The sequence below is a fragment of the Cottoperca gobio genome, chromosome 6 (assembly GCF_900634415.1).
Source record: "Cottoperca gobio chromosome 6, fCotGob3.1, whole genome shotgun sequence".
NCBI lineage: Eukaryota > Metazoa > Chordata > Actinopteri > Perciformes > Bovichtidae > Cottoperca > Cottoperca gobio.
Window position 1 is genome coordinate 24260610 of NC_041360.1, and position 13016 is coordinate 24273625.

The 13016-nt window shown below is 42.1% G+C and overlaps 1 protein-coding gene across 1 annotated transcript in view; it reads right to left on the reverse strand.

The window, feature by feature from the left end:
* Positions 1-12012, reverse strand: part of LOC115009587 (copine-8-like) — a 58979-nt gene extending 46967 nt beyond the window's left edge. Inside the window, 2 exon segments of the mRNA XM_029433681.1 lie at positions 3081-3121; positions 11840-12012. Of these exon segments, the coding sequence (XP_029289541.1) occupies positions 3081-3121; positions 11840-11922 (124 nt within the window). The 5' untranslated portion in view covers positions 11923-12012.
* Between the last annotated feature and the right edge of the window lie 1004 nt (positions 12013-13016).

The window sequence follows — 13016 nt, forward strand, 5'->3', positions numbered from 1 at the left end:
ACAAATTATTATATCCTATATATGAATAAGTGAATGATTTCGGACTCAGTCTACTGAAAACTATTTTTTGAAGCATTACATGCTCTGTTACGGGTTATGAAGGCTCATTAAACTCTTTTACAGCCACACATGTTAATGAAACATATGTAAATATCTAAGTTAAGGTTACATTACCTTTAACAGAATGTTTCTTCCAAAACATGATGCAAAATTAAAAAGATTAACTTTGTATATGTATATGTTATATACAGCAGAGAAGCTCATTGAAGCCAAAAGGTGAAACTATTTAAATGAAGCATTAAAAACTCTAAAATCAGGGTCTGGGAAGGCAATCAGACACCCTATAAAAAGAACATGAGTTGATCTTGTGACATCTGATTATGAAGGCAACACCTTCCACTGAGCATTATCATTAATTACAGCATTAATTAATTGTAAATTTATGCCTGAGTTAATGTATGAGCTACCACCTACTGATGAAATGACATGACTGATTTAATCATGGTTTCATTAGCAGTGGGACTGAAGCGAAAATCATCCTATTTGATGAATTCCAGTTTTTTCCCTCCCAAAACTGACCTTTCCATCTTTTAGAACGACGCTCCTGCTGCGCCCAGAAAAGTTAGAATATTACTAACATTTAGTTTTTTCTGAATCACAGCCATGATGAAAATGTCACGCTGTTTTTGAGTGCAAACACAAAAAACAAAGGTCCTAATTACCCTGCGTCTGGTGCGGCGGCAGAAGTGCTCAAACTTGCCGTGTTTTGGCAGACTGTCAATCGGGATGTTGTATATGTTGCATTGTGGGTGGTGTGCAGCGAGCAGGGGCTCAGCTGCTGGAATATACAGTCATCCTTTAATCTTGCAATGAAGCATCAGATGGCACATGGTCTCTGCGTTATTGTGCGCGGGAAGGGGGGGGGGGGTGAATAGCAATACATCAATCATACGCCCGTAAATAGGGATGCATCTTGCCATCCGTACCGGCGGACTTTCAACTCTTCCTATTCAGGTTGATGATGAGGGAAAGAGACTGACAATAGCAACCGAACACCATCTCTATTTTGAATGTAGATATCTACGGTGCAATGTTCCCGTCTGCTAAATGCCCTTTTACAATCTACTGAAGCACACTGATCAAAGCACATGCACATTCCTGCAGCAGCTAAAATGCACATACATACTGTATAAACACACAAAACACAGAATTGTTGTCCAGTTTTATAAGCTAATATGAATATGGTGCGTGAGCCTGCCTGGGGCCCTGGATGTGTGCACTTTTTGTGTGTGTGTGTGTGGCTCTGCTGAGGCGGTCTAATGCTGTGTGACTGGGGCCAGTGCTGTCAGCAGAGCAGAGACATGGACGCAGCACAAGTGCCTCCTTGCATAAATGTTGGGGTGGGCAGGGATGCTCGTCCTCCTCTCCCACCGCCTGACACTTAAAGGTACAATCCGCAATTCTGGGAACTCATCAATTATGAGTTCACGCACACTGGCCAACACTATTGGGTTCACTGTACATTACCCAGGTGGCAAAGTGCTGAATATTGTGGGCATGAAGCAAGGAATGCATGGTAACAAAACCCCACGTGAATAGAGAGTAAAAAAAAAAAGATACATATATTTCAACTTCATATTTTCCTACCATCATGTGTTTTATTTTTAGAGGGCTTTTAACAGACAGGACTGTCACAGTCTGTTACAGAAAACAAAGCTGGCACGACAGATGAAAGCAGCAAGGAACTACTTTACAATATTCAAGCTTGTGTGTGCACATGTGCCCGTGAACGTGAGTATGAGAGGATCTGGTCTCAGCATTTAGTCAGGCTGGGTTTCACTTTCAACAATCCTGCTGAGAAGGTGGTTGTGATACAGAGAACTGGACAATACCTTTTTACTCATTTGAGGAATATAAACCCGTTTCAATATTCTTTCTTTTTGAGGTGGTCACTCCACCAATCATCAACCAATCATAGCTTGCCGTCTTTCACAACGTGCGTTAAGAAATATGTGAAGAAGTTGCTATGAACCAGGATCACTGATCCACCTGACAGCATCGTCTGTGAACCCGTACTTACTTTATCCCAGTTGGTAGAAAGAGGTGTGTGGCTGATCAGCTGTGTGATACATTTGGTATTATGATCCTGACCTTTCACTAAATGCCAGTTTTTGGTATTTGATAGTTTTGAATATGGCTGAATTTCAATCTGTACAAAAGAAATAAGGTTTGATACCCAGCTCTAGTGTTTACATGTTAGCTAAAGACAAAACCATTCTCTAAAAACACTTTATGTTTTTCTATCAAGGCAAATTACTGCTGGATTACAGACTGGGCCTTTAAAAACCACTGGACCAGTTGACAAATTGAACCCCTGCTGTCAAGGGAGGAAGGAGTGTGTATGTGTGAACGTGTGTGTGTGTGTACGAACGTGTGTGTGTGTGTGTGTGTGTGTGTGTGTGCGTGTGTGTGTGTGCGAGCGTCCTTTAATCTGTAAGAGGGAAGTGGCTGGTTTGTGTGTGAGGATGATCTGGTTCCCCTCACTCACATTGGGAGAGAGAACAGTGACGAATACGACCCCTGACATATGCAAATGTCTACTGATTCACACAGGCGAGGCAGAGTGTGTGTGTGTGTGTGTGTGTGTGTGTGTGTGTGTGTGTGTGTGTCCATATGTAGTGCATGCAAGCCTGTGTTTGTACAGTTAATATCTGCCTGCATGTGGTGGATGTTTGTCTGTGGATATTTCTGTTTGTGTGCAGAATTTAATGTGCATGTGTGTGTGTGTGTGTGTGTGTGTGTGTGTGTGTGTGTGTGTGTGTGTGTGTGTGTGTGTGTGTGTGTGTGTGTGTGTCCATATGTAGTGCATGCAAGCCTGTGTTTGTACAGTTAATATCTGCCTGCATGTGGTGGATGTTTGTCTGTGGATATTTCTGTTTGTGTGCAGAATTTAATGTGCATGTGTGTGTGTGTGTGTGTGTGTGTGTGTGTGTGTGTGTGTGTGTGTGTGTGTGTGTGTGCGTGGGGGGGGGGGCTTTGTTGGTAGCTGGTATTTGTGTTCATGTGTGTGACAAGCTTACTTGGATCAGACTTGGAGAACGTGTCTCTGTCCAGCAGGTTTCTGAAAAACAAGAACACAAAGAGAAACATTAAAAATAATTGCACAGCTCGACCACTTCAACACAGAAAGTGAATCTCAAAAGTTATTACATTATTACAAACTGGCCTAATTAGCTCGCTCACTGACCCCGACAACTTGTTTAACCATAATCCTCCTCCGACTTGATTAACAAAAGCCATCTCATCCAGTCACTGAGGCAGCAACATTAAACACACTATAACATCGAGCTTAAAGTGGAGCCCATTTATATTTTAAACATACAGAGAAAATAGCGGAAGAGAGGAACTATTTTTCACATTTTTGCACTCCCTGGGTGCCAGCAACAACAGTGGAGGCTGCCATCAAATTTACATGACACTCCAGTCTTTGCTCTTTGCATGGGGAGAGATAAATGCACCAAAGAGTCCCATTGCAGAGCAGATGCTCGGCACCACTAAGGTACACCGCGGTTAAACAGCTCTGAAGGAATTAAATATGCACACAAAGACGACAAGTCACTGCAGCCTGGGAGCCGAGAAGGAAGAAAGAAGAAGAAAGCTCCGGCTCAGGGAAGGGAAACCCGGCCTGTTACGTCACTGGTGGGCATTTGTGGTTTTACCTCTTGGTCATTTGCTTGCAGTGTCCAGGTCCCAGGAGGACAGGGACGGGGCGGACAACACCCAAAGGGGCTGATGTGAACCCTTCACTTACTCAGCTTGGACTCCTGCCAAATCTTACATAAAGCTTTCACAGAGCTAACCCAGAAAGACAAAATCATATGAGTGTGTTGGCCATCAGCAGAAGGTCCAGCAGGACATTTTACCCCATATTATACTGTTGTATAGCAAATGAGCAAAAGCATTTTACTCAACATCAAAAGGTAAAACAGGCATGAAATGTATAACTATACTCTATTAAATTACATTTTAAAGAGGAAGACTAATTCAGTGGAGGAAAGGGAAAACCAGAAAACATTTTCTCGATAAAACATGATCCAGTTTCACCAAAATCCTCTAATAAAGATAAAGCCTTTCTTCTCCCGAAGCAGGATCTCATGTGCACAAACTGACACGCACGCCAAGTTGCGAGCTTAACAGGACGTGCGTGATGATTGAGACAGAAGTTATGAATTTAACCATATTCTGGGGAAGTGCTTGGATTATACTGTGGATACAGATGGGACACGAAGAAATTAATTATGCTGCAGGAGAGGTCTCTCAAGTCTTTATGGATATTTGATGCCTTTTTCTCCAGTTTCCAGTCACATTAGGAATCCTTTGACTGGCATGGATTTAAGATGACCTTTGCCCCCCCCTGCTCCATGAAGTAAGAGCCACAACAAACTCTCCAAGCCCACACTGTGTGATTTTGATTCTTAATAGGGAGATTCACTTTAAACTGCAGTAATCGCAGCAGAGTGACTTCGTCCATATTGAGCTGTCCTGACAGAGAAGAGAGACGAAGGGGGAGCGGGGAAAGAGGTTCCCGCTATCATGCTAGCTGCGGGGCGAGCGTTCTGTCGCCCGTCCTGTCCTGTATGACAAGCACTGAGTGTCTTCAAGCCGTTGATGGCTAGTGATGTATCTAGATCAGGCACTCGTGTTGTGCTGATCCCAGTGTGGCCCAGATGGTAAAACGCCACGCTCTGCTGACTCGCTGTCAGGGCACGCCTACCGACTTTTCCCCGGCTTTGAGACCTTAAATAAATGATAATAAGCGATGGAATCGGGCCTAGTCACATCGCGGCTGTGTTTATGACTGGCGGAAAGTCTGAGAGATTGTGCAGGAGTGAGAAGTGGGCGACTTCACCTGCCAAATGGGATAAATGTCCAATAAAAAGTAATATAGTACTCTGTCGGCTCCCAGAGAAGTATGAGTGGGGGCAGGGGAAGAGATCCAGTGAAGAGAAGAAGAAGAAAAAAAGAGTGTAAGGAGTGTATGAAAGAGAGGAGGCATCTGTATGTGTACGAGTGCTGGCAGAAGTGCACACACTTATATGGATATGGTAACCTCCCTCTGAATCATGTGCACCCTGGGGCTTCCACCTGGCCCTGATAGAGACGGGCGACTCTTTAAAAAGCCCTTTCCACCGCGGGCAGCCCTGGAAACGTCTGGGCGGTCCGAGCAGAGTGCCTTGACGTTCATCAAACATTTACGAGAGCGGTCCCTCCTCGACACCAGAATTACATTTGAAATCCCACCAGTTACATCACAGCCACCTAAACATGGCAGCTGGAGCTTTAAATACCTGTATGTGAGGATAAAGAGGAAGGATGGGGGGGGGGACTTCCATCTGCGGGGGCAATTGAGATTACATTTTCCAAAATGTGTTCTCCAAAAAAAGAGAACATCGCTGCAGTGAGACATAAAATGAGAATCAAATAGGATTTCATCTCAACAGGGGTGTGGGCTTGGAGATGCTTTGTTAATTATTAATGTAATACATTGTAATATAATTTTCAAGCAAATATACGAAAAATTCATAGTGATGCATTCAAAGTAAAGATCATGTGCACATACTGTATCATTTGCCTTACTCATACACCCTCCCACCCAAAGCTGTAATTGTCAAACAGGTTACATAATCTCTATAAACAGATATCTGCATGTGAATGCACAATCTGAAGGCAACGGGACAAGATTTTGGCATCAGAAGCATCCTGGTTTCTGTTTGAATTAGTATCATTGACCAATCACGTTTGAGCGGGATTTTGACAAACAGCAAAAGAGGCGGAACGCATTGTCCAAAATTAGCTATCCTCTGACAAGACTTGGCTTTTTGTTTTCATCTCTATAAACAATATTTAAACTATGTACAATCCGGTTGTAGAAATTGTCTTTCAACTGCTTTGTATACACACTAAAATGGAACCTGTGCCTCTGCATCGGACGCTAAGGGTTGTGACAAAGTGGCGGTATTTGACGACCTGGGAATGAGAAGGGGCTGCACACCCTGCTTATTGGCTGGGGGGTTACAGACCCACGTGGTGCCTAAAGGCTCTTTCTTGATGCCCAGAAATGTGTAAAAACACAGCTAAATAAGAAAGAAAAAGAGGGCAGGGTCTCTGCAGACACAGACACACTTCTAGTGCGCCATAAGGGATGATTGAGAGGGATTGTTTTATAGGACAATGCTGCATATTATACCTTTAATTGCATCATATTACCTGTATTAGCAACAATAAGTATACTGTATATTACACTTGTGAAACAGCCGTCAACGCAACGATTTCAACCATTCCTCCATCTACCGTAACACATGCTATGAGATGGATGTGAGTGCCTACATTTTTAGCCTGGGTGGCCCCGGTGGGATTGGAAGCATTAACCCTGGCAGTGTTAGTGCCAGCCTCCGCTCACCCGACTCCACAGGAGCACAAGAAGCAAGAAGGAAACCTTCACAGCAAGAAAACTTCTTTGCCTTCTTGCTTCCTGAAGTCCAAATTGCAGCGTGGGCGCTGACTCCCGTTGCGTAACCGAAGTCTACTGATGTGACGTTTCTAATAAAGAGGTCCCCTCAGTAATGAACAGCACAAGCTTGTCCTGCTGAGAAGATATCTCCAGATCAATAAGGTCAATTTAGTCTGAAGAAAATTCTGAGCTGCTCCGATCAATCAACCTTTGAAGCACCAGAGACACTCTTAACTCGCAGCGATTTTCTCAGAGTCTCAGTGTGTATTTGTGTGTGAGCAGAGGGGAAAGTGATGTGCATCCAATAATAAAACTAAAACTAACCACATTTCCTCATATACAGATAACATAGTTACAAAATGTAGGCTATATTAACTATATAGCGTTACATATTACAACAATTTATTGTATTTAGAATGTATTATGCTACACTGTGACGTCTTTGCTGGATTGTTTTAGGTACAAAGCACACTAGCTACATTCAAATCACATATTGTACTGAATGGAAAGGCATCAAACACTGATCCAATCAACAGAATGTCTTCAAATCTGCCCGCATCAATCCCAGAGATGGAGGAAAATGGCTATGCAAAAGATGAAAGCAGAGGAACAAAGAGGGCAGGAGGTGATGGAGCCATGTCGGCTCTCAGAGGTAACCAGGTGAAGCTACAGTGGCTGGCTGGAGCCTTAATTAGTCCAAATGACTCCTTTAAAAACTAATTAATGCACCCATTGAGCATGACCCCCCCTGGGCCTCCTGCGGTTTAGTACCACCACATGAGACAGCCTTGATCCGCTGGTTTTATGCTCTTTGCTTCTGCTCCAGCTAAGGATTTGTAAAACGGAGGCCCAATTATTCAGGTGGCAAAGCCACAAGGAGGAGCAACAGTGAGGAGTGTGGGGGGGGGGGGGGGACTGGGGATCTAGTTAGTCTGTTTTCATTTAACTTTGTTTCATTAAAGATGTTTTGAACTTGTACTTCTTTGCTTTTTGTTGGTAGTCAACAGATCTACCCGGTAATTAATGAGAACAAATGGAATCGAGAGGAAGTGTATGAACCAATAAGTATGAAAAATGGTAAGAAAGATAACATAATAAATCAATTGGAAAAAGCGATAGATTACATAAACAAACTGTACCGAGAGGAATCTTTGCCCCTGATTGTAACTCATGTCCTTCTCTTCCTCTCAAATGTACGTGTCTGGTGAACCTGCTTAACATTGCAGCGATGTCAGTTGTTTATGTAAAGTACTAAAACATAACTTGCACACAGGAATCCTTCTCTGCTCCAACAAGTCTTTCTGTCTCTTTCTTCACCTTCATCGCGTAAAGTGCAACATTGGCTGTGACACATCGACCTGCCTCTCAGCAGGTCAGCGTCCGACTTCAATACAGCCACATCACAACACTTCAATTCTTCGACTGGATACACTACCTACCTTTTGTGCCCAAAGGTCATGGCTATCTCTCCGCTGTGGACCACTCAGATCAGGTGACAGCCACACTACCGTGAACACAGACATCTTTGTGCACAAACATTCTCTGTCTGCGGCTCTAAAGGCCTGCCTGTTTACTATCCATGCACAAAACTCAACTCCATCTGTGTGTGTGTGTGTGTGTGTGTGTGTGTGTGTGTGTGTGTGTGTGTGTGTGTGTGTGTTTCATCAAGGCCTTGTGATCAGGAGTGATAGACAGTCATCAGTCAAACAGAATGGGGTATTTGCTTCTCACTGATGCACAATATTGGACTAGAGTTAATCAATCTGTCAGTTCTTCTGCTTGACTACACACATGATGGGTGCTGCCATGGCTTGGATTTATTGAGTGAAGGAGGGCTTTCACTGAAGGAAGGGATCTATCTAGAATGAATGCTTCAGTAGCTTTGCCGACATGCAGAGACACCAAAGTGGGAGAATCACACCACCCACCAGCTCAGGGCTGGTAAATTCTGTGTTGGGTGAGTGGCGACTCTGCCATCAGCTCAGCAGCCAAAGAACAGTGATCAATCAATGTTTTCTGTTTGGAAATAGTCAAACCTAGTAGTTTACCAATGGATGTGTCTGTCAAGTAGTGGAAACTATACCGGCCACTTCATCTTATGGATGAAGACGTGATATTTAGTAGGTAGTAGTAGTAGTAACGATCTATGGATATTGATCGATATGTCGATTCAATGATCAACAATCCAACATCAAGGAAGCAAAGTGAAAACATTGATAAATATCATCATCTTTAAGATACGCCTTTATTTTGAAATTCTCATGGCATGTCTGCTTGACCATTTCGGCGTAGCGCCGCCGCTGTTAGTGAGCAACCAGACCTCCAACAACAGGAGGTCAATTTTTATTCTTGATGTAAATGTAACGGATTATGGAATATGATATCGTCTCATATCAATCACAGACCCCAGAATGAAATCGAATCCAAACCCAGACAGTTTGAAAACGTAACCTTGGGCTCTGGGATATCGTGAAGGCCATTTTACAGTGTAATTATGGTTTACAATTAATCAGGAAATTCATTGTCAGATCAATCAATAACTGAAGTACTCATTAGTCGCAGCCCTGATGCAGATTGCTTAATCAATGATATAATACCAGGCTGAAAAGCTTTTCTACCCTCTCTGGTTGAGTCTGTTGCTCCTTGGACCACAGCACTGATGTCATGACGTACTGAAACATCCTTGAGTACACTTCTCCTTCACTGCCGGGGCAGAGCAAGAATTTCAGCTTTCAGAGTGCCGAGTGCTTTTCAGAGAGATTTCGTGTTGCACTTCCATAAAGTTGGAGTACACGCAGGCACGGATTACAAGAATGAATAGTCAAAAATCAATGAATCAGAGGCCAAGATATCCTGTCTTTTAGTCCCTGGTTATGGATCATGCGCCAAAAATTCACAATCATACATTCCCCATAATGTAAATCGATAGCATCTCTCTTAAGAGCCTCGCTGCAGGGTAAACACTCCTGCCTTTCACACTCCACACCTCCAGTTTGAAACACAGGCTTTCTGTTAGGAATAAGAAGCTCAGAAAACAATATATTTTCAAAATATAGTCTCATTCCCAGAGGTGTTGGGATATCTGTCATTGAGATTTCTGCCGTCAACTCAACACAATGGAGGTAAGTGGGATCTGGTTTGTGCTGCTCGCAGCATTGAAAACTGAAATAAAACTGGTCACTCTAGAAATAATGTCCCAGTTAAAAACCTCCCTGGAAGCGACTTCTTACAAAAGTAACAGCACCTGTAGCTTTCCAGAGTAATAGGGACATTGATTTATTTTTATTTCAGAGGTTTTTTCAGCTCAATACTATATAAAAACTGTGGATTTTAGACTAAAATTCACATTTTCAAGGATCCAAAAAGAAAACAACAAACTATAGCTGCTCAACAACTTTACATGTATTATTTATCACGATTCATTCTCTGATTTTTGGGGATAAAATACTTTTATCTCACTTTCACATTTATATAAAGAGAGCACTGCCCTCACTTCCACGTCGTGCTACATTCCTGCTAATTAACAAGTCCTTGCATCAAAATAAGAATTAATATAAGGTTCTTCTTCACCTGAATTCAGGGTCCGTTGTGTCTCTCTGTATATTACTCTTCTACGCTGACTGCAGCCACAACATGCAGTCAAGTTTTCTATGAGCGGAGCACGTATTTTAAATGTCAATAGCTGATTATGCTCATTTAATTGTTGGAAGCCAAAATCGTGATTAAAATGTGATTCATTAATTAGTTTTCTCCTATTATTTGTGAGAGGTGACTTTAACGTGTTTGTCAATCACAGGTCAGTGTGAGCTGTAGAAGCTCCGTCCACATCGGTACACCTCCTCCTGGGAGATACACACGTAAACAACACATCATTTAATGGCCCTTAAAACTCCTTTACAACCATTAAAGAAAGGTTGCTGCAGTTTTTTCAATGCTATGCCCATTAATCCATTTTCTATAATTGTGTTCACAATCTTATAAAAAAAAATAGTTTGTATAAGAACAGCAATGTGTAAGAAAACATAAATGATTCATAACACAGAAGAGCTTTTCTTTCATGATGCAATCATTTCAAAAAAACAATTATTTTGTCCAGATGGTGGCTTCCTCATTTTGGAAGAAAGGACTTCAAAGGCTCTGATCTCAAATTGTTCAGATCATTAACAGGCTGACTTCTTCTGTTGAGTCATTATACACACTTTTATCTTAAAACGACATAAAACAACAACAGCAGCTGGCAGATTTTAGGTCAGTGGAAACATAATTCAGTTCAAAGTCTTTGTTCTTCTGCTCATTATCTCAAAACTGGTTTACAAGACTTAGTTTTCCAGTCAAATAATATCTTAAACAGCATAACCTATAGAGCTGGGTGAATTAACGCCTTAATACGACAACATTCATAATAAAAATGAGAGTAATAGTTAGCTCTAGGTGTTTACACACAGGAAACTGGAAAAATTATCATTACTAGTGCGGATATGATGACCGGGTAGAGGTAGAATAGAAGAGTGAACTATTTAAGACATACTCTCAGCTAGAGTATATCACGATATCCAACATCCTAGATAATACAGTATCTTCTTTCAATACTGTATTGATATTATAGTGATGGGTGACACATTAAAAGGAAAATTGAGAATAAATGAGTGAAGAAACATAATGAATAACGAACGTGACTACAGTAGATAAGTCTCATAAGCCAGTTGCAGCATCCAGAAATGACCCCATCCCTCCCTCCCAACCCCATCTACAGCCCACCCCTCTACTATTACTGCTATGATCAGAGAGGAGTGGAGAGGAGGCTGCTTCAGTAGTAAAACTGCCACAATCCCCTGCTTCATCCAGTCTGCAAGCACAAAATCCATAGACAAATATGTAATATTGTAGAATATTACATTATTACCAGGCTAGAAAAAGTGATGTGATAAAAACATACATTTCCACAGATGAGCATGTGGCATCTGTATCGGAGCAGTACAGTAAAGACATGTCAACTCTGACTTCCATCTGGCGATTATAAAGGCAAACCACTGCAAACAGACGCACAGTATCCAGCTGTATTTCCATTCAAACTCCCCATTTAAGCCCCTATCTTATCATTCAACCTCCACTACTGTGTACAAAGAGAAAACTGACCCTTAAAAAGGACGCGTGTCAGGTTAAAATGATATAATGGAAACAGCAATGAACAGGGTCGCGAACGGTGCGTTTACTCTCCACTACATCCATCGTAGTGACCGCCAGTTACTCTCTGTCAAGTGTCAAATGTCCAAACTATTTCATATATATATAAACATGTGTGGGAAACCAGCAGCAGTTGGTACTCACCTACAAGAGACCGTGAGTTCAACTTTAGTGGCAGGTATCGCAGCGGTGAAAGGGTCTGCGTCCCCAATACACGCCATATTCATCGAGCCGCTGGTCGATCACAAACCGCCCCGTATCCAGCGCCTAAGCGGCGGCATGGGAAGAGCAGGGAGAAGAGGAACAATTGGGGAGAATAGAAATGAAGCCTTGCTAATAAAGACAATAAACCGTTTGTTTCTGGAAGCACCAGAGAGAGAGAGAGAGAGAGAGAGAGAGAGAGAGAGAGAGAAAGAGAGAGAGAGAAACGCGGACGCGGAGCTGCGGACGCGGAGCTGCAGCGCGCCGGAATCGCGTCTCTGTGCGCCTCGGTGCTCCGGAGGAGAGAGGACGGTGTGGAGGGGAGGGAAGACACACATACACACACACAGAGGTTGCACACGTTGTGGGAGTGTACAGTATTTATCCAGTTGTAAACACCAAAAAGCTTGACAAAGATAAATGATGATTCCTCTTTTCTCTTTATAAATTAGTTCAGAAGATTACGATTAGGGTCAAGATTCAGGGTTTGAGAGTTGGATTTGGTATTAATGTGGAGGGGAAAGAGTTCCAACGGTCAAATGCAGTTTATTTTAAAGTTTGGTTGTGGAATTATTAGTTAACATAAACTTTAAAAAGCATAACAAACAGCTAAATACAGGACAGACACGCTAACGGCTGAAACTGTACTTTCTAATGTACCGCCATTAGCATGTCATGCTACATGCTAGCTAACCGTCAAAAGATACCAGCCAAGTTTGAAAAACGCTTTAAAACTTACCATTATTCAGACGATATTTCCAGAATCTTCAAAGATTCTTCTAACCAATTGTAGGAAAAAATATTTCGTTTGCTACGCGATAAAAAAAGAAGAAGATTTTTAACCAGTTCCCTAAAGTTGTGACTCTTCCCTCTTCCGGCGGGCCGCCATCTTTGTTTTGGAAAAGCAGGAAACAAACATGTTCAAAATAAAATGTTTTTTATCAGTTAGCGGAAGGATGGTTAAAAGTCTTTTTGGATTCCGAAAAGACATTCAGAACAATGGTAAATGTTTTTTAATACCTTCTGGGATTTTCAACCATCCTTTAAAATATTAAAGTAATTGAGATGAAAAATGGCGAAGGAAACATCTGTGGTGGAGTATAAATGCAATGTAATAAAA